General features: G+C 33.4%; 1 protein-coding gene across 2 annotated transcripts in view; it reads left to right on the top strand.

Annotated features, from left to right (window-relative positions):
- Nucleotides 1–23,022, top strand: part of LOC135963305 (uncharacterized) — a 264,932-nt gene that overhangs the window by 219,952 nt on the left and 21,958 nt on the right. The window contains exon 9 of one of the 2 annotated variants that reach the window (XM_065515101.1): nucleotides 4,411–14,196. The exons of the other annotated variant lie outside the window; for it this stretch is intronic. Within the exon in view, the coding sequence (XP_065371173.1) occupies nucleotides 4,411–14,196 (9,786 nt within the window). The remainder of the gene's footprint in view (nucleotides 1–4,410; nucleotides 14,197–23,022) is intronic. 2 annotated transcript variants of the gene reach the window in all.

Genomic DNA, 23,022 nt, shown 5'->3' with positions numbered 1-23,022 from the left:
AAATTTAAAAAATGCGATTTTTCGCAAATTTTTTGGGAAAAAAGTACTTTTTTTCTTTTTAAGTTATCGCAAAAAATTTCTAAGACGATGTATAAGGAGTTTATACATTTTGCAAAGCTAACTTTTCGTCAATTATTGATACCGAGGGGACCAGGTCTAGTCAAAAAACGTCTATTTTTTATGTAAAATTCAAATAAAATTTAGGGCATAGATTATCAAATCGCATATTCGATATCAAAATATAGTCACCGATTTTAGATGGCGCAATATTTTTTTAATTATTTTGTAAAGGGTTCCGATAAAACCGACCCTGGTATGAATATTATAGCCAAAATCCTAAAAATTCCCATTTTTGATATTTTTCAACACTTTTTTTGTGAATTGCTGATAATAAATTCCAAAATTTGTTTCTATTTTTCCATTTGAAATAGAAAATTCTGCATAACTGTGAAATTTTACTAAAAACTATTCATAAATAAAAATTTAATTTCAATTTGAAAAATTTTTATCTATGCAAAAATTCAATAAAAACCATATATATATATATATTTGAAAAGTCATAAATCAGACGACCTAATTTCATGGTGATCGGTCCGTAATTGGTCATAGCTCCCATATAAGGCCAACTTTCGAAAATCATTCACGAAAATAAATTATAGAAATTTTAAAAGAAAAATGTGTTTGCTCATTTACTCAGTGTAGAGTATTATATGGTCGGGTTTCACCGTTCTCTACTATAAATTTGTTCTCAATATAAATTTGAAATTTCTTCGGAAAATCCAAAAAGTGCAAAATAAGGGCCACTCTAATATGTATAAATGTTATTTGTAGTTGTATTATTGTTATTGTCGTTGTTTATGATGGTTTTAGCATAAAATACACATACATACTACATGTATCTTAAAAACTAGTACTAAATACTTAAGTACTACATTTTTAGTACCAAGATGTAACCAAGTTAATATTTTAGTGTTGTAGTCCTTTATGATCGCAAAGGTGTGTGTATGTGTGCCTTAAAATAAAAGGTATTTATACACACACACAAACCCACACATATTTATTTGAATACGATTTTTATGACGGTTGGTTTGTTTGAAATCTTTAGAGATTTATTTTATTTTTATCATTTTTAATACAAACAACAAATCTAGCAGCTTCACCTTTTGGTTGTACATATACATATGTATATTTGTTTGTTTTTAATTTTAGTTTTTGGGATTTATTTTATTTCCTTTTGCTTTATTATTTATTATTTTACTTTATTCTGCTCATCCCTTTTAATGAAATTTTAATAGTTTGTCGGCACACCAGACTCATATCAGGATTTGTAATTCTTGGAATTTGAATTGTTAAAGAGAGATTTTAGATAGTTTTGTGTATTTAAAAGCTTAATGATGATTAAAATGTTAGTTTTTATTATGGGTCGTTTGAATACATTAGGATTTGATAAAAATCAAAGTGCGTTAAAGATAAATTTAAATAATAAGAATTTTACATATTTTTGTTTGATTATCTTGATTTAAAATTTATGCCAGCCATTATTTGAGTTTAATATTGATCAAATAATATCAAATTATTAAATCCATTGAAAATTAACAAAATCTGAAGAAGCTAAAACAAAATCGATTTGAATATAACTACGAAACTGTAGCATAGGGTAACATAGAGACGAGACGTAATTGTCAAAAATCTAAGTCTGGTGTCAAAATCCTAACTCCTGCAACAACAAAATACATGCTAGTCAATATATTTTGTTATTGTATCAGACAAATGAGTGTCTCCTCTCTATGTATAATTCTCTATGATTATTAGCTTAACCCGTTGCGCTTCGCTACCTCTAACGTAGTAAAATATAAAATTTAAAAGAATTACATACAAAATTAAATGAATATAATTAATACAGCAATTTTTTGTTAATATTTATTTGTATAATATGCTTTTGACATTGAAGGTATGCAAATTATACTGGTATATTAAAAAATCTTGATACTTTTCTTAAGATATAATTTCATATGTTTCTACAATTTCAATCCAGCCTATTTTTAGTCAAACTACTTAAAATGATGGGAAAGTAATTTATAAAAACAGCTCTTTTATTTACTTTATATTATCTAAAACCACCCATTTGCAATACGTAAAATGGTACCAAAATAACACATGTAAAGTATTGAAAATCACACTATTATAGATCTCCAGATATCATATCTCAGATTAACCGAATGTGGGACGGGTCATTCAACCTGTTTTAATCCCCCTCACTTTAAGACAAACAATGGATACTGCCAACAAAGCAATTTGAACGAAGTTTAAAAACTCTGTCTATAGTAGTTCCCAAAATATTCGATAATGAATATTATCTTTGAATAGGAGGGAACATTTCCCTTGTTTCGAATAACGTTCTCAATTACCTACAGTTCTATTATAGTTCTCCAGATATTCGAAAATGAGTATTTACTTTCTATGGGAGGGGCACGCCTCTCCGATCTCATACATTTTTGACATAACAGTATACTGGCATCAACATAATTTACACAACGTTTAACGTCTCTCATATTTACAGTTCACTTGATATTCGAAAATAACTACATATATACTTGGTATGAAAGATACTACATCACTGTTCTGATGCCAGATATTTGAAAGTAACTATTTGCTTTGTATGGGAGGCACCACACCCCGATCCGATCCATTTTTGTTCTCTAGATATTCGAAAATAACAATTTACTTGGTATGGCTGGTGCCACCAACATTTATCCAATTCCGACCATTTTCAACCAAGATGCGCATCGAAGTAAATTCCGAGTTTTGTGGTGTTTACAGTTATATTTCACCAGATATTCCATAACTAATTACTCTGTATGGGAAGTGCCACGCCCACTTTAAATTTCTAAATAAAAAGCTACCTAATCATCCTTCCAGATATAGAGGAGCGTACTTCAAACCTAAAAACATGCTTACATAGCAAAATTAACCTTTGTAAGCCTTTCAAAAATATATCTGAGTTTAACTCTTTGTGGACCAAGTCTTTAAATCGTTGAACAAGTTTTATTTTTTTATGAAATATTGAAAATAAAGACTTCAGGAAGTTATTTACAGAATTTTAACATTGCGGAGGACCTGCAAGTAACCGAAAGGGATCCGAAAGGGACCTAATAATTTATAAACACCACAATGAGAACATGAGATAATTCACCGTTATTCTCGGTAAGCTAGGTTGCGAATAGGCAAACAAAATATATTATTCCAAAGATGATAATGTACTTTAAAGTACTTTTGTGCAAAAAGGGTCAAAATATGTTTTGTTTTAATTTTAAAAGCTTATTATTGTTATGGTACTTATAAGTACCGTCGGTCGACAAAGGGTTAAGGCTAGATAACTATTTGATAATAAATGTGTTTCTAAAAATGAGTCTTAATTCCCCCATATTTGTTGAGAAGTATAATATTCTCAAAGTTTTATCAAATCCCACACTAACGTTTGTCATTATCAAAGCCTTTAAATGTTTTTAAAAAATATATTCCCGTTTCTAATGTATGAATTTACAATTGTTTAGTGTCGGCATTTCAAGCAGTCATTCACACAGTTTACGAAATGTAAAAAACATATGTTAATTTTGAAACACCTGTATTTCTCTAATTCTTACGGAAACAATTTGATTTAATTTCCATTGATTTTCGAAAATTCCAATTACTATTCTTTTCAATTTCCAGAAAATTCTAGTAACATTGCAAGTAATTTAATACATTGCAGGTAATTCGTGCTTTGTTATATTCCATGTACTTGCTAATAAATTTATTTTTCTAAAAATTATAGTAGAAGTTTAAAATTGTGCACACATATATAATATGGTATAGCTAATCGTAATCAATAAAAAAGAATTGTTTGATGTTACGTTATTTTGTATTTTAGCTGACGATATGAATTTATTAAAAAAATCCCCCAGATCTGGTAACCTTTAAATTTGTAATGTTCTTTATAGTAATTAACAAGTTATATTTTAAATTATTTTACAACACATTAACAAATTGGTTTACGGTATAATTTGCTTTTATTTCATTCTTCAGAAAACATAACAATTCATTGATAAATAATTAAAAACTTAAAATAAAAAAATAACAAATTAACGCGACACTAAATTGTGGGCGTAATTTGTGTGTGATAAAATACAAACTTTCCCATTAAAAATGTGGTCTCGTTGTATCGTTATCTTCACAACATGGTGTATGGTGCATTTAATATAAAATAAAGATAACATAAATAATACTAACCCGGTTTATGTTTATAGTCAATAATACAACATTTAACAAACAAAAAATAAAGGTGTTGGGTAAAGTAAATGGAAACAAAAAAAAATGAAATTGAAACACTTAATGACCTCCAAAACCCATTACACATTGTACCCCTTACAGATGCATATGATACCATGGAAACCTCTTCGGAATTGGAATTCAAATCGATAACAATCAATCATGCCCAATACAATATGGAAGCGGATGAATTCAAATTGGTGTTTATCAATTCCACCGATTCGTCGTCGTGTCGTGATGAGGAAGAGTTTGAAGATAGTAGTTCGACAACTTCCTCCTCCACACACAATTGCAGTAGCATTGCCATAGATGACTGTGATTGGGACTACTTTGAGCCGTCCATGATTAGTACAAGCATAACCAAACATGTGCTATATTCACCCTGTGGCTCCCCTTTGGTGGCGAGAAGGCGACAGTCTAGGGAGTTTAAGTCTAGTGATAGTACAGCTTCACCCATGGAATCGCCGCTAATGTATCGCAAACAATTGATAGCCTGTCCTCGAGTCAGAGAAAGTGATACCGGAACCGATGAGGAGCTACTAATGCAGGGCGAAAGTTCTAGTTCGGATGGTTATCTGACCAGGTCTTCGACAACATCACGCAGTCAGCCCCAAATGACCATGAAGACTAGAATAAAGACTAGACTTTTAAGCAAGGAGCAACATCACCATCATCACTATGCCAAACATCGTCACAGTTCACCACGCAATAGTCATATAACTGACGCTTGTAGTTGTGGAGCAACAAAATTAAATCAAAAACCTGAGAATATTTTAGCCAGTCCCGCTTTACAGCCCCAATATGTGCCCATACCAGTACCGGTGCCCATACCAGTACCTATGTCTGCCTATCCCTACTGGAATGCCAATGATTTGTCACCTCAGCTTCAGGCTTTGGGCCGTGACAATGATGAGAGGAATTTGTGTGCTTCTTTGCAAAAACTTTGGTCCACAGCCCAGAGTAATTTACCCAATTCCTCAGCCAGCTCCTCCAATCTACAGGCAGCTGCAGCAGCTGCCGTGGCGGCTACATATCAAAAATTGGCTGCTCATAAATTGGATAGCAGCTTCAAGTCATCGGCCCCCGATCTAAGTTCATCCACCTACTCTCTAGTGGGCATGACTCAATCGCACTGTTCCACTTCTTCCGGTTATGGCACAAACACCACTACCGGTGGCAGCTTGGAAACCTTACTAAACGTTGAAAAGCTTACGGCTGGTGTGAATCAACTGGAACACAACCACCACCATCAACTACCGTTGAACAACCACCTCAACAAGCAATCAACTGATAAAACATATGTTGCCAAAAGACATTCCCTGCACACTATACCAGCGATTGTAGATGAAGACGACCAAAAACAAAACCACCACCATCACCACCACCACTTCTATCAACAGCACTCGAAGCAGCAGCAGCAGCAACAGCAACATAAAGCGTTTAATGAATACAATGTTATCGATGACTGTGGTTTCAGCTGTATTCCAGCTCACCATACCTCAGAAATGTTAGTTGATACAAAACCTTCGTTGGGTTCAAGTCGTACTTCAAGCCAAACGGATATACGCGACCACGACGCTAGATACGGGGACGTGGTACGGGAACGCGAACGGGACAGTGAACCATGCGAAAATGAAACATGTTTTAATACAATTAAAAAACAAAATCCACTATTAAATTCAATTGATAACAATCCCTCTAGACAAATTAACAATTCGTGCATGCCAAAATCAAACGACCACAATTCGGATAAAATTATAATAAAAATTAACAAAAAATCTATTGAAAATAGTGATTTAGAAGTAGAGAATAAACAAGTTTTCAATTTGACTAAAAAAAATAATAGTTGTACGACGAACAGCAACACAAACACCACCGCTACTACCACGCACACTAACACAAATTCAACAAAGTCCAATAATACGGCCAAAACTAGAGATAAACAAACAGCTTTGGCTAAAAACACAGCAGACAAACAGCAACAACAGCTGCCAACAAAATTAATAATTAAAGAACCAACAACTAAAACAAACGAAACAACAAAGAGAACAGCACCACCATCACTGCTGCCACCACTACCAACTTCATTATCGTCATTACAAAGAGAACAAAACACAATAGAAACGTATGGGGGAACAAGTAACAATGAAACCCCTCACTCAGATCAATTGGGTTTAGAGAAACGAGGTGGCAATGAAAAACAGTTATTATTGTTAACAAAACAACAACTACAAGCCCATAATCATAATGTAATCGTTAATTATGATGTTAAACATAATGACGACGGCGACTGCAACTACAAATACAAATACGATAATAAAGTCGATGGCGATAATGATGATGAATGTAATGAAAAAGCTGTAAAGCCGGTAAAAACTTGTTTGCCCAGCACTAAAACGAAAAAATCTATTTGCACAGATGATTATGACGCTGGTGGCGACTGCCAGTTGTTGTTGGCTGATGTAAAGAGGCAGAATAAGAAGAAGAAAAGTTGTAAAACCACTGCTGCCGTTGCAACTGCACAACAAGCTTTTGAAGAAAATGTGAAAAACCAGACAACAAATACAAATACTACATTATTTACAACATTACCAGCAGCAATAGCAACAACAACAACAGCAGCAATACGTACTACCCCAGCAATTGTGTTAACAACTTTAAGTACACTAAAGTCTATACAACCTGCAGTCGTTGGAAAATCGCCAAACGCAACGGTGGTGCAAGCGGCGGCCCTGTCCACTAGCTTTAGTAAACTTAGCAGCAGCACTAGCAACACAACACCAACTGCAACTGAAACGATAAGAAAATTATCTAAAAATAAAAACAAAAACATGATAAAGAACCCAAATCAAATAAAGTCAGACGACGAAGAAGACGATGGTTACCTACAAAGTGAAAGAAATTTCCTTTCCACCGATTCTGAATCGAAATCACAAAGTGAAGACGACAACGACAATGATGACGCCACATCATCGGAAAATTCTCCAACCGAGGAGGAGGAGGCGGAGGTTGATGAGAGACATGCTGAAGAACGTTGCAAAAAATCTCTCAAGAAAAAAAGATCTACGAAAACCGTTAAACGCTCCTACAACATCATCAACGATGAGAGCAATGAAAATTCCAACAGCTCCTCTCAACACTCCTCCAATGAGGTAGAAGGACATAAAAGTGATAGTGTTAGTGACAGTGATATGAGTGTGTCCAGTTCCGAGTCCATAGATACCGACGATACTGGTAATGTGGCCGATCGTAGACCGCGTAAAAAGCATTTCGCCAAAGTCTTTGTGGTTAATCGTAAATCTCATAAACGTAACGGTACGGCGGCATATACGAGTGATTCGTGCTCTCAATCCTCCTCGGAGGCTAATTTGAATGATACGTCGGACAATGATACCGACACCGAAAGAACTCATTGTGGCGTGGTATTGCGTTGCATAAAATTACTCAACGAAGACAGCGACAATAATAATGAGTCCAAAGAAATACGCGATTCGTTGCATGAAAGTGACAGTTGCAGTGATTCAAGTGCTCATGATTGTAAACGTGACGCTAATAGTTCTCTAGACAATGATCAAAACGATCGTAATGATACTAAATCGCATGAGCAAGAGAATGAAGAAGCAAAAGACGATGAAGATGAAAGTGAGTGTAGATCGTTGTATGTTTGTACTTCGCGCGAAGAAATTGCCAATTGTATTTTTGTCGTTGGCGGTCAAACAGACGACGACAATAATGGGGGTGTTGTTTTGCAAAAAATTAGCCTGCTAAATACAGAGGAAAATTTATACGATTTAAATGATAATGTTGATAATGATCATGGCATAGTTAGCCAGAAAGTGGCAAGTGAAAAACAACAAAACGTAGTGGTGCCTTTGCAGCCATATACGAAACAAAATTTCTGTTTATTTAATGAACAGCACGAGCAATTAGAGCATTCGAATGCAACGCGTGTTGCCAAACATGCTTCACTGATTACGGCCGATGACTATAAACAACAAAAACGTCAGCAACAGCAGCAGCAACAAACTGATAAAATGCAACAGCAACCACAACTATCATCATCTATGGACTTGGTGGTGGATGAAGCTTGTGAGGAATTGCATAGCATCTCCAATGATGTGAATCGTTTGTTGGCTCTGACCAAACAAAATTCTGAACTGGAAATTAAATTGCAAAAACTGAAACGTGGTGTAGCTGAAATCAATCAGGATCATTTAAATGACTCGGTCGGCACAGACCAAACCTCAAACCCATTACCTGCCGAACCACAGCAGCAAGAGAAATTGCAAAAATCTATTAAACACAATGAAGGCATTCCAAAGGCTTCCTTAGCATTACAAAAGACTATTGATAGTGTTCCTAACGAAATGGAGGAGGAGAAGGTGGAGGAAGAAAAATTGCTTAATATATGTTCTACGATGGAAACTAAAAATAAACCTAAAACCGGTAATGTAACACTTACAACAGCGCAAACAATAACAAAGCAAAATAAGAACAATAACAATAATGAAAATGTTCTAAGCGAGTGCTTTACGTCTTCTCCAGCTACTACAGCGACTGCAACAACAACAACAAACGACTACATGAAATTGAAATATGAGCTAGAAAAAGTGGAAATACCTGTCATGAAGAAAACAACAAAAACAAACCATCAAGATAAATTACTACCAGAATCGACTACTTCTCCTACCATCACTACTACAATGGCCAGCCTCAAACATGATGTCGGTGATACCGAATTCAACATGGTCTTTGCCACAACAAATGAAAACTTTTCTTCAGCAAAACGTGACTCCATAGAAGATTTTAAAGTCAACTATGTACGTTACGTGAATGCCGATGATGAAGATGACGATCGACCAGAACACGTTCTCTCCGAGGAGGAAGTCGAAAGGGTAGATGATGACGATGAATGTGCTATTGTTTATGAAAACAAAAGCCAACTTCATAATGATGACGAAAGTAAATGTGAAATAAAGAAAAATCAAAACAAACTCACACAAACATTAATCGGCCATAGCACTGACAGCAGTAGTAGTGCTGGTGTTGGCAGTGGTAGTAAATCTGACACGAGTAGTGGTAGATATACCTGTAAATCATTTAACGAACAGGTAACTAAAACGTATGACGAAGAGCGACAACAACAACAGCAAGTTGCCAGAGCAGCTGCTTCTAAACGAAGTTTAAGAGAATTGAGTAATAAACCAGAACATCAACAATTCAACGAAGCATGCAAAATAAATGAACTAATACTTGACGGTTATTCTTCGACGTCTCCCGTTTGTACAAATTTCACAGAATATTTTATGGACTCATTAGAAACTACTACCACCAGTCTACCTTCTTCTACTACAGGTAGAGAAGAAACGCAATCACAACAAAAATCAAAAACAAAAACAAAACACCACTACGAGCAACAGGTAGCAGTTGAAGAGAAGAGTAGCGAACCGTTGCTGTCGTTAACTTCGCAGGTGAGCAAAGAGTTTTCATGCTCAGAGATCAACATGCCGTCGTATAGTAAAGTAATACGTGCAGAGTATGCTTCCATACAAGCAGTTGAAAATGAAATGTTAAACGAAACACACGGTAAACGGGGAGACAACGACCATCGTTTAGTGCAATCATCATACTATGGCGATTTAAAAACGCCAAATGATTACGGTAACTCGGGTGCGATACGTAAATTGCAGCAACAACAAAAACCACAAAGTTTTATACAAACAAGTGAACCATCCAATAAAAAATACTTCAATCAAAAACAACAGCAACAACAACAATATTTTAATATAAATAACGAAAACAATAATAAAGTGGAACACAATAAAGATAAAACAGAATCGTACTACGACGATTATTATCAAAGCCTCAACAACGACGACGACGTTGTCGACGAAGAAGTCGTTAACGTCTACGACAACGAAGACGACGACGACGTCTTTGGTTTTAATAATACATCCAAAAATAATCTGCATAATCACTCTCAGCAATTATCATCTACAAGTGCTAAAAGTTCTACAAGTGAAGATCCTAATGAGATCTCGGATGTGACAAATGTTAACCTAGTTAGTACGAAATCATCGATTGTAACGCCAACGAAATATCGCAGTACGCACGTAAATAGTTCGCCAAATACATTATCCGCCAAATATCGTAGTTTGATAATGATTACAAAAGATCAAGAGCTCTCGCAACAACCGAATGAAAGTGACGTTACGGCACGTGTAATCAGTGAAAATCATATAATAGAAAAATCTCATACTAGTAATAATGAAAATAGTAATAATAATCATGATGATAATGATAATAATGATCAAATGAAAAGTGTTAATAGTGTAACAACAAGTGAAAATCTAAAACAAATGTCTAAAATAACAACAAATTCAAGTGCTTATAACAATAATAATAATAACAACGGTGAATCATCGCCCGCCACTCAATTAAAAATATCCTCTCACCACAAAGATAAAACAAGCGTAAACAACAGAATAGAACAAGCAGTGACTACGAATACGTCATTGCTGTCGATAGATCTGTTAAGAGATCAACGTATAACGAGCAACGATGATGACGATTATGACAGTTATGAGGAATATGCTAACGATCCAAATGTAACGATAAAGAAATGTACAAAGATACCTCCAGTTATATTGGAAGATGGTCTGGCAGATGATGACTCATGGGTGGAGGAACTCAGCGAACATGGAGATGCCGTCGATGAGGGTCGTGTCGAGGAGGAGGAGGAGGGAGAGGAAGAAGACGATACTACTCCCACTTGTACCGATTCTGAAGATGGCGATGACCCGCACACCATGGGCATGTTTCATGATCGCGAAGAAGAATTAAGAGGCTACCATCGTACTGCCATTGATTTCACCCTGCATACCATTGTGGAAGAGAGTTGTGAGGAAAGTGAAGTGGCCTCGCTTCGAAGCCATACAGATGAAGATGAGTTTGATGATTTGGAGAGAAGACGCCAAAAGACTCTACAACATCATCATCGGCTCTCGGCTTCAGAACTAGAGAAATATTTCTTCTTTGGTCTGGGTGATGGTAAAGTTTTGAATTCCGTTGAAACCCATGAAGATACTTCCTCGGAAGTGAGTAGTGTTTGTTCAGAAGGTTTAGATTCTCTTGGCATACCCGATGAGCCCATAAATGACGTGAATCAAGCAGCGGATTTGGCTTCTTCACGTTTGGAGAAATATTTCATTCTAATGGGCTTCAATTCCAACGAGAAGAATGATTCGGATGAAAGCGGCAGTGTGGGCAGTGATAGCGAAGGCCATCCAAGTCCCAGCCAAAGAAGAAAACGTTTAGTGAGAGCTAGAACCACACCACGTTCGCATAACTCTTCCTTAGACAATCTACTGGTTGATTCACAAAATAACGACAACCCAGACAATACACTTATGCCTTCCACCACACAAGATATTATAGATTCCTCTGAATCGGAAAATTGTGATGAAACTGTTATACATAACAGCAGTGCCAGCGAAAGAACATCTGATGGCACAGATACCATGAAGCGTAAAAAGCAATTGCGCAAACGTCACGACTCTCTGGATGAGAAAAAACTGCATGAAACCTCTCAGGAGGATAGTAATAAAAACAGCCTGGAATGCCGCACACCTACTCCTGGCTCAATCAGCAGCTCACAATCTAAAAAACAACAACATCATAGTCGTGATAGTGGTTTTGTGGGCAGTAATGATGATTTATTAAAATCACCTGAAAGTGATGGTCCCTCCACTTCACATCTTGTCCGCACTAAATCTCCCACCACTTTAGAGCAAATTAAGGAAGACAACGAAAAAACACAAACACCCATACCTGCCTTACGTTTAAGTACCATAATAGATACCAGCTCTGCAACGCCAACCTCAGACACAAGCAAACACCTTACAGTGACCGCCAGCAGCTCCAACACAAACTTGGTGCGCAAAGACAGTTTTAACAACTGGAGTTCGGATGAAGAAACGAATTTAATGATGTGCAAAATGCGTCAGTTCTTTAAGACTTTGGTGGTGGCCACAGCAAATGCTCAACAGGGATCGGCCAGCAATTCGAAATCCACTACTCCGAATCAAACAACACCCATATCGGTGCGTCGGATGAAAACGCGTCCGACCACATTCGCCTACTTTGAAAATGAATTAACGCGTCTTATGAAAACGGTGCCGGGTATAAACGATGAACAAGTTCGTGAAATTGTCGAGTACCTAAGTAGTGAGGATACCTGGTCCGATTCCTATGATTCCTCCGATTACACCAGCTCCGATTTGGAGGGCAGCAGCCAGAGGCGAAATGAACTTAAACAACAAATTTCTGCCAGTTGTCAGCAGATCATTAACAAGTTTGAAGTGGACGAAGAAGGTGATCGTGGTGATGGCGGCTTACTCGATGATCCCCGTACATCAAATCCAGATACAGCATTAGTGTATCAAAAACTGGTGGCTTCTTTCTCCAAAATGGCAGTGGATAATGCAAATGCTAATTCCCATTTGGAGCCGCCAATAGAAATCGAAACACAGGAAACTGAAAGTGTTAACGGTGGTGGTAGTATGAATAATGCAGATATTGCAATGCCTGCAGTTGAAGAAGATCGTATTTCCACAGGCAGTACACATAGTGACGAAAGATCTCCGCAACTATTTGCCAGAGTAATGCAACACATTGGCACACGATTAGTGGCTCTAATGCATGAAGTTAGTAGTGGCAATGATAGCCATGGTACTAACTCCCCCATGCCAGCCCAACGTAATCAGCACAAACGTCTGCAAGCTAAAATATCAGCTACCACCACCGAAGATGAAGAAGATACACCTACGGAAGATAGACCATCAAGTTATGCGAGAAGTTCACAGTATTTACATCCATCACATGCTCAACACATCTATCAAGCAACACGTTCCAGCAATTATCCACAAGACGAAGCCTACAATTTGGCGCGCAGTAAATCACACGATCTTTTATTAGACTCGACCACATCAATGACTGCTACGAGCAGCAACAATTCGGGCGGCGGCAGCAATAACATTCATCATGCAGCTGTCCATAACCGACCACATCACCATCAGTCTAGCAGCGGTGTTAGCGATACCGCCGGCGAAGAGTGTGGAGTGGCTAGCGATTATGAGCGCTTTTCATGGCGCGGTAGTTTTGAATCAGCATTACTGGCTAATGGTGACTCCAGAACTAAACTATCCCAACTCGACCGTGACAACTCATCGTCTGCGTCCGCTTTGGCCGTTGCAAAGCGCCGTTCGGCAGGAGATTTGTTGTTCAACCACAAAAGTCTGAGTCGTGAACAATTAGATCGTGTGCGTTCCTGTGGCAGTATCGGAGGAGGTGATGAGCATCATCATGTTTTGGAATCCTCGCCGGCAAAACCATGGCTATCGTCTAATGACTCCAAGGACGCTAGACGTTCTAGCGTACCAGATGCTATTTATGAAACCGACACTTCATCTTCCGATGATTGTGAGGCATTTGTCGGCACACGCTCAACGCTGCCACGCAGTCTGATTGGTGTGGCCCAAATGTCTACAACAAATTCATTGCCCCGTCTACCAACCACCGCCAATCAAACAACTACGTCATCATCCACCTCTTTGGGTCTGGGTGCAGCCGCCACAGCAAGTTCAACGTCTGCTCTGGCATCAGGTGTGTCAGCCACTTCGACGCCCATTTCATCGAAATCACAAAACTCGTTGAATTTCACGCCAACCAACAGTGCGAAGAGTGCACGTTATCGACCGCCTGGCCTGAAAACTCATCACAACTTTGGCTCAGTTAATGTCAAAAAGTGTGCCCAGTCCAATGCCCAGGCATTGCAGCAATTCTTGTATCCTAAACGTGATGCACGGAAACGTTTAAATTTGTCCACGGGTGAGCAATTACTTTTGTTTATTTTATTTTTAATTTTTGTATTTTTAGTTTTTAAGTAGAGGGTGGGTCAATATTTTTTTGGAGTTGCTTTTGCATTATTTTTTTTTTTTTTGTTTAAGGTTAAATGTTTGAAGTTTGTTTTGTATAGTAGTATTTTAAGTTTTTAAGGTGCGTCCTAAATACGAATATGCTGCTGTTCAATTTATCTACTTCTTTTAGCGTTTTTATTTATACGTACCATGCAAGTTTGTACATGAATTTGTGTGTTTAAAACATGTCCCTGACATACAAAATTTTCTTGTTTTCATGTTTAGTTTCCTGTTTAATTAAGACTTAATTTAATTTTCTTAACTGTATTTGGTATTATAAAGGTAAACATAAATTTGCTTCTAGCTACAGAAAGTCTGATAAAGACAACCAAATATTTGTCTCTACATTTAATAATTGGCTTGTTTGGTCTTTAAGATTGAATCATTCGATTGGCCACATGGAATCTACATATTTGATCGGTGTACTAAAAGATTAATCATAATAGAAAATATATTATGATTGAGAGGAAAAAATTGTTTTTTTACATCTAAATTTTGCAGTTACAACTAGAAAATTCGGTTATTAGGATTGACAATAAATTCGGTTGTCACAAAGAATCTGCTTTCTCTTTGTTTTATTATGAATAAGGTTGTAATTATTCGAAATATTGTTTATTTCTTAATTTATTTATAAAAAAAAAAACTTAAGCGAGAATAAATAACAAACATTTACACTTTTGAATAAAACACCGAAAACGTGTTTTAAATATGTTTATTAATAAATACCACCGCAGGGATTTCAAAATTTCCCAAACAAAATTGATGACTCAAATTTTCAACAGAATTAATAAATTAAAAAATTTCTAAAACCAAATTTAAAACCATTAAATTTCTGTGATGAAAAAGAAGATGAAACGATAAAAAAATTACATAGTTAAGAAATATTAAAACAAAAATTAAGAAAAGAATAAGAAATACTAGGAAATTGTTTGAAATTCTACAAAATGTTTAAATGCTCAATAAATTGTTTCACTGTTAGAAACACAGCAGCAATACTGCTACTACTAAGTATGACTGGCTGGCGCTGCACAGTGGGGTCGGTCGGATCTTCTAAACAACTGGTCCAATTGAAAAATTATTTATAAACGAAGAAGGAGGATATAGGCTTTAAGAAACTTTGTTATAAATCATGTGAAAAGTAAAGACATTCCTGCTTACTATTTAAGTATAAATTTTAGTCTTTTGCCTTGACTTTATTTTGTTTTTGCGTTAGTGATTGACTAAATATTTGTATATAAATATTTTCTTATTTCTAATAAATTCTAAAATAACACGTAAAAACTTTTTCAGCAATATCTCAATCCGCCTAGTCGTGAAAAATAATCAAAATCATTTTCTTACAAAAATTTATTTTTTACAATAATGTTTCTCAAAGAGTTAAATTAATATAAATATAATAAATTACCAACATTTTCAACAAATTTTTGACCGTTAGCGAATATTACCGAAATAAGCCAGAATATCATTACCGCTATATGACCGTTACCGAATCAGACCAAATTAGCGTTACCGTTACCTTTTTCCCCCTTTAAATCGGTAGCTTAACTTGTTATTTTTACATATTGGTATTTAATAAGAACAAGCTTCAGAAATTACTAATAATAATTTTTAAATCCATATAAACTTGCACCATACATTAGGCAATTTTCGAAAATATTATTTTTTTTTTTATCAAAATCTAAGTTTATCATTAAATTAAATAAATGTCGCAGGGAGTTCTTCCAATTTCTTTACAAATTATAATTAACATATTTATAGCAATTAATCTGCCTTTTTTATTGTTACCAGCCCGCTCAAAAACGCGGACAACTCAGCAGATTTTCTAAAAATAGTAAAACTTTCAATAGTTAAATTATATTGCATACAAATTATACTAAAATTTATTTTCTTAATTATTTTTTCTATTATTCATTAAAAACATCACAATCTGTTTAAATTACAAAAATAATTAGGATATTTTAAAAGAGAATTTTTGGATAAGTTTTATTCACTGAAATCTGTGCAAAGGTGATAGACTTTGATTCTCGGTATCTCACCTTGCATTCTAGTAGGTTAGTCTTAAATTCCACTTTCTTAAAGCTTATGTTCTGCTCTATGATTCGTTTATACATCATTTTGCAATAAGATCAGTAGCTTAGAAGATTCAAATATATTTTAACACTTTTTTCTAATCGACCCCAATGTGCGCTGTTGCTGCTGAATCTCTCAGATACAAAACAGTAACTAAATTATATGATTTTTAAAGTTAAAACAACTTCATAGAAGAAAAAATATATTAAAGAAGAAGCTTACGGAAAAAAATAACAAAATTAAACAGAACAACATAAATTGAGAAAAGTTTTTTTTTATTTTGTTCGTATTTAGCCTAAAGGTGTGACTAAAGCTCGGTCAAATAGTACAACTGCTAGAGTAAGAGCAACAATGCTCAGGTTTAAATAAGAAAATAAAAGCAAACAATCAAGGTCAATTAACTGTTGGCCATATAAAGCGGATTTCTAAGAGTAGTAGATCGAATTGAGAAAACTTAACTTATATTTGTAACAAAATATTTTGTTGTTATTTCTTTGCCAAAGATTTCATATGTTTGACAAGAATTTTTATGATTTTCAAACAATAAAAAAAAATAAAAAAGATATAGACATGTGGGAGGGTTTTTTGAACTTAAATCTATATACTCTTACTTACCTAGAAATGTGCATATGTCTGCTATGAAAAAAACTGAATAACATTAGATACAAACAAGAAGAGTTTAAAAACTGTATTGAGTAATCTTTTAATTGAAATCTATACTTGTATTTCCTGTTTATTTGAGGTTTGTTGATTGTATTGGCCAAATATTAACTTTTATTATAACAAACAAATAAAAATTGAATACAGATTTATATTATTTAAATAATAATGTATGCATGTTAAATACTTGGCCAAATTCATTTATCATATATATTTATGTATGTATTTCGACATTTTTACACTAACTTTTATTTTAGTGAATTTCAATAAATTTCGTATGAATATTTCTATACTTGTACACGCGATTTTTATTACATTTGCTGCCATAATTATGGACGGAAATATTGTTAATTCTTTTCATAACTTCAGTATTTGTAATATTATTACAATATCTGTTTTTTTGTAGTTTTGTTTTTAGCTTAAAACTTTTAGTACTTTCCACATACATGCATAAATAAATAAATACCTACATACAAGTATGTATGAATATATTTTTTTGTGTACATTTCCTGAATAATTAATTAAATTCAAATTATACTTAATATAAATATAAGTATAAAAAATGTATGATTGCATTATAACTCCTCAAATACATGAATACTTATACACAAATTTTTACATACATATACTTATGTTTGTTATTTAGTTTTAGTTATTATTACTATTACTCAACACCCTGTAATAGCAGCAGTAATAATAATTTGTTAGCAAATTTTAAGAAATATTCATAAAAGCCTTAATATTGCTGACTTTAAATAAATAAATTGTTTATTTATTTGCTACCATAAGCTTTAGTGCCCAAACGTGCTATAATTTTTGCTATATTTTTGTTGGTTTTTCATTATTTCCAACATAAATAAATACATTGTTTATATTTAATTCAAAAATAATTTTATTTTCTAGTATTACACTGCACTTTCTCTTAATCAATTATGGAGCAAATGTTTTGAATATGGAATGTTTTGAACATAAACTCTAGGCTTAAGAAACTTCTGCTATATATTCAAATGTATAGCAGTTTAAGGAAATTGCAATTGAAATAATATTAAGTTTGAAAGGTAATTAAAATGACAGCCGAAGTGCTTAAGTAATATTTATATTCAGGGGTCATTAGAAATGTTAAATCAATCATGATTCAGAGAGCCAAAGTGATCCACCCAGAATGTAAATTGCTCTTTGGGGTTTATAACTTATACTTATAAGACTTAATCTCCTAGATGATATTGCACTCAGGACCGACTGAAAATTAAATTGGTTTCTTACCTATTTCTGCGATCTGTACGAAATGCAGAAAATTTATTTTTACCAGCCCGAGCTACAGTGTTCCTAAACAGCCTTTTGAAGTGTATATCTTTTACAAATACAACTCCTTTCGATATCTTGCATAAACTCTTCAAAATGCAGCTCAATCTCCGATATGATTAGCTCATTTTTATAATTGGTCAATTCACAAGGTCTCTTATTTGTCATATTTGAAAATGTTATTGCCTTTCAAGCAAAAATGTCCTAAAGTAATACTACCCTGTTTGCTATGTTTATTGTGTTATCGTAAGCAACCCGTAGAGACCGAAAGCCGAAGAGTCGGTTAAGCCGAGCCTCCGAGTCGTGAAATATTAGGACAATATGACAGATAAGAGACCTTGTGAATTGACCAAATATTTCTTTGCTAAAATGTTGGTACCATACGTAAAGTATTAGTTTTAAACACTTCAAAATAAGATTCCAAATATAATTGCCTCATTCTTGTGACTTTCTTCCTCTTCATTTTCACAATGTTTAGTTATATTATAACCTAAGGTTATACTGACAGCTTTCATACAAACATTTTTTTAACAGACAATATAAATTTAAGTTATGATATAACAAGACGTCGATAAAATGGAGCTAAGTTAAATTACAGTCCTTTAAATACATACGTCCTTTAATTAAATTCAATGGTAAAATCAATTTTTCCATAACCAAAAATATATTTTAATTAAAATGTATCTCAGACAATGCCGATCGTCTGCTTTATCTAATAGGAGTAGCTCAGTAGACTGTCTAGATTCTAAAGGCCTTAATTATAATCAACCAGTAAATACACATAAATCATAAGTCCATTTTGGCTATAAACCCTTTAAATAACTTTGTGTGAAAATTAGAATACCTCTTTATGGATGTGACTTATTTGGCAAAGCGCCTTTTCAAGAATTCTTATTTTACTGAAAAAGTAACAAAATGTTTAACCCTCTAACCCGCAAATTTTAGAAAGCTAAAAAAATTGTCGAATAATTTTGTTTAGGGTAATTATGACCCAATAAACTCTGAACAGCCATCAGAAACTAATTTGCAAATTAAGTTTAGGAACCAGGTTCAAAAAGGTGAAGAGTGCCTCAGGGCATTGTTGCCGGTTTAGGTGTAAAACTAAATATTTTTAAAATTATTTTATTGAAAAACTAATGAAAAGAGCTAATAACAAATATTTCGTATAGATCGGGCGACTAAAATTTAGCAAAACTTTGATTTAAAAAAGAAATCACACACAAAATTGCACGAGCTAAAATTATGACAGAACAAAAACTAAAAGTCAGAATGCATTTCGACCTTCGAGGGAAATGTTAACAAATCTGTAACTAAAGTCACAGTTAAGTTTAAAAAAAAACTATAATTACTTTTTGAGATAATTGGTATTTAGTAATGCATGCCTTGAGGCACTCTAGTTTGATGATAAAACATTTAATATCTATTAATAATCTAATAAAATATTAAATTTATATCTTAAACAAAAATAAATTCAAGATTTAACAGTGTTAAATCTGAACTACACACTAGGGTTGCGGATTCGATACCCGCCAGGAACTCTGGGTGTATCTGCAGACAAGCAAAACGCTTTGCAGTTTGTGTTTGTTTCAAAAAAAAAAATAGTTGGTGCAAGATTGATCTTGTTTTAAGTAAATCAAAATTCACGAAATAGTTTTGAATAAACTCTGTTAGACATGAATATGTTAATATGAATTAGTTTAATTATGTGTATTTTCAGTTTAAACTATCTTTAAATTGTAAATCAATTTTATAAAACGAATTTATTGTGTGAAACTTGTGTTAAATAGTTTGACCTTAGTAATCACTTGTCTAATTATTGCAAAAAAGTTGACAACTTACCAACAAAATCAAGTACAATTTGTTTCCAATTTGGCAATCAGTATTAAAATATAATAAATAGAAGAAGTTCGTTTGTATTTTGTACAAGACCTGTCAAAATGTTTCAGTTTACCCCCTCCTGGCACCAAGTCATGTAAAAGTCTTAGGTCCATTTCATATAATATATGAAGGACTAGAACCTAATTACATCCCTATCAGCCAGGAACCAGTCACTTGACTAGTTTTGTATTAACTTTTCACAGCTTCTGCTGGTTTAATTTATTATTATTTGCGCCATAATTTAAGGTACCCCATATTAAGTATCACTCCAAAACTATTTTCATACCTTCAATGATCACCCAAGTTGTATTCTGTAAATGCCCTTTTCACATTTGTTACTGTCGTTTTTACATCTTTAAAAGTTTTATTGCTTGTATGCCTGTGGTTTTATTAGGTTTTATAATAATAAAAAGATTCTTTGAATTTCTATTTATTTTAAAAATAAATTTATATTGTGTTTGTGTGAATCTTTATTAAATTAACCTTTTGCCACACCAACAATCATCATAAACGATCAAATGTCTAAGAAATTATTAATTTGTAAAACACAGACAAACTACAGCTTCATAGTAGCCTAAGGGGGAAAATATAAAGTAAAGAGGCCTTACAAAATGCCTTATGAAGTCATGCAGTCCCATTTCAACTCAAAAGAAGGACTTACTTCATTGCTTCTTACTGAATTATTTGCAGACAAGACCTGTAAATGGGGTAACAAAATAAGGCGTTCAAATAATAATGTTTAATAGGTCGTTTAATAATGGAACCTGGGTGCTATTGGAAGGCCTTGAAGAATATAGAACAGAACTCTGATTTGTAACTGTTTTTATACCCTTCACCTTCGTGAGAAGGGTCATTCCGTTTGTAATTTCCACAATATAATTTTCCGAACCTATAAAGTATATAAATGTATTCTGGATCCTTATATATAGCGGAGTCGATTAAGCCATGTATGTCTGTCTGTTGAAATCAATTTTCTGAAGACCCCAGATATCTTCGGTAACCAAATCTTCAATAATTCTGTCAGACATGCTTTCGAGAAGTTTCCTATTTAAAATCAGTAAAATCGGTCCACAAATGGCTTTACTAAGTCATTAATATAGACAATATGGATATCTAATGATAGATATTTCAAAGACCTTTGCAACGACGTATATAAGACCATAGTAAGTTGGACCTACAATGGGTCAAAATCGGAAAAACTATTTTTTAACTCGAATTTTTTTTCTTCACCAAAAATTCTTTTTTTTTTTAAATTTAAAAAAAATTTAAAATAACAATTCGAAATAAATTGTTTTAAAAAAAATGAAAAAAACTACTTTGGAAAAAAAATGTTGTTTACCTAAAAATATTTAAAATTTTTATTTTGAAGTATAATTTGGTGAAGGGCACAGCCGAATATAGCTCTTTTACTTGTTTATAAAACGTTAAGCTCATTCGTTGTGTCAAAATAACGAAAGAAAATTTGTTTTCGACTTTATGAGACAAATTTTATAATTTCTGAACGAAATTTTTTTCACATTTGAAATTTTGTCATAAAAAATGTATGAACCAAATTGTTTACAGTTTCATTATAATTGGATTAGTTACTGCAGAATTCTATTAATTTTATTAAAACAGACTGTTAATCTTCTAGAATGGAAAGTGAGGCCCTTCAAGTTTTCCCGCTGGGAGTGAACGCACAAATATATACGGTACTACGTAGTCACATATTATTTTGTGTGACCACACAGACCACATAAATACCCTACGAAAAGTAATATTGCATTTAATCTTCAGTATGACATTATAATATTTTTTTCTTTACCATAAATATTTGTATGGAGATTAGTCAGTTTAATATTCATTGTTTTCAAGCATACAAAATCTTTACCAGTTTAATGATTATACAAATGTGTACGTACTCATATTTACTGTAGAGCATGAACAATTCCCCAAAGCTCTAAGAAAACACTTACATTTTTTACTTGTATGCAATTAAAAACATTTAAAGATCGTGTCAATATTTAAATTAATCAATTTAAACAATTCGAATGACAGGAAAAAATGATCTCCAAAGAATATTTACTTAAAATTCTTCATTTTTTTCTGTATGTGTTATTCAGTGAACATCATGAATCAGTTAGAATGAAGGCGTCTAACAAAACGGTTTATAATAACTTCCAAAACATAAAAATATTTAAAAATATTTATAAAATATTAAAGAAAAAAAGAAATAAATACTTTCGCAACAACATCATTAATTAAAAATTGCATGCTTTAGTACATTTATTAAATTGAATAAATATGTTTGAGAAATAAAATATTTAAAAAAAATTACAACAAAATACAATGTTAATCCGCCTCATAAACATCGGTCTTTGGTTCAATATTGTATGAAAGCACAACTCAACTAAATCGACTGACTACTAACCGGCCACTTGAACAGAAAACAAATAGTGAAAGTGTTTGGTTTATTTTTTTTTTTTTAAATAAGTTTTCAAACAATCGATTGTTATGCTGAAATATTAAAAATAATCATAATAAATACCACTACAAAATATTTATAAAAATTAAAATGAATTGAAAAAAAATCGTCGTCATCATCATAAGTTTTAGCAAATTGTTCAAAACCCTGAATGTTTTATAAAATAATAATTCGGAAACAAATGAATTAAACAGATACTACTACTTACTCATTTCTAAAAAAAAATATATACATATATATTGTTATTATTTTAAATACAAATATTTATTTAACATTTGTTTTGTTTACCTTCAACCATTGTCATTTTTATTTATGAGGTTTTTTTTACTCATTTTTCTTATTTTTTTTTTGGTTGGTTAACAA

The sequence above is a fragment of the Calliphora vicina genome, chromosome 1 (assembly GCF_958450345.1).
Source record: "Calliphora vicina chromosome 1, idCalVici1.1, whole genome shotgun sequence".
Classification (NCBI taxonomy): Eukaryota; Metazoa; Arthropoda; class Insecta; order Diptera; family Calliphoridae; genus Calliphora; species Calliphora vicina.
This window is presented reverse-complemented; position numbering and strand designations above follow the sequence as displayed.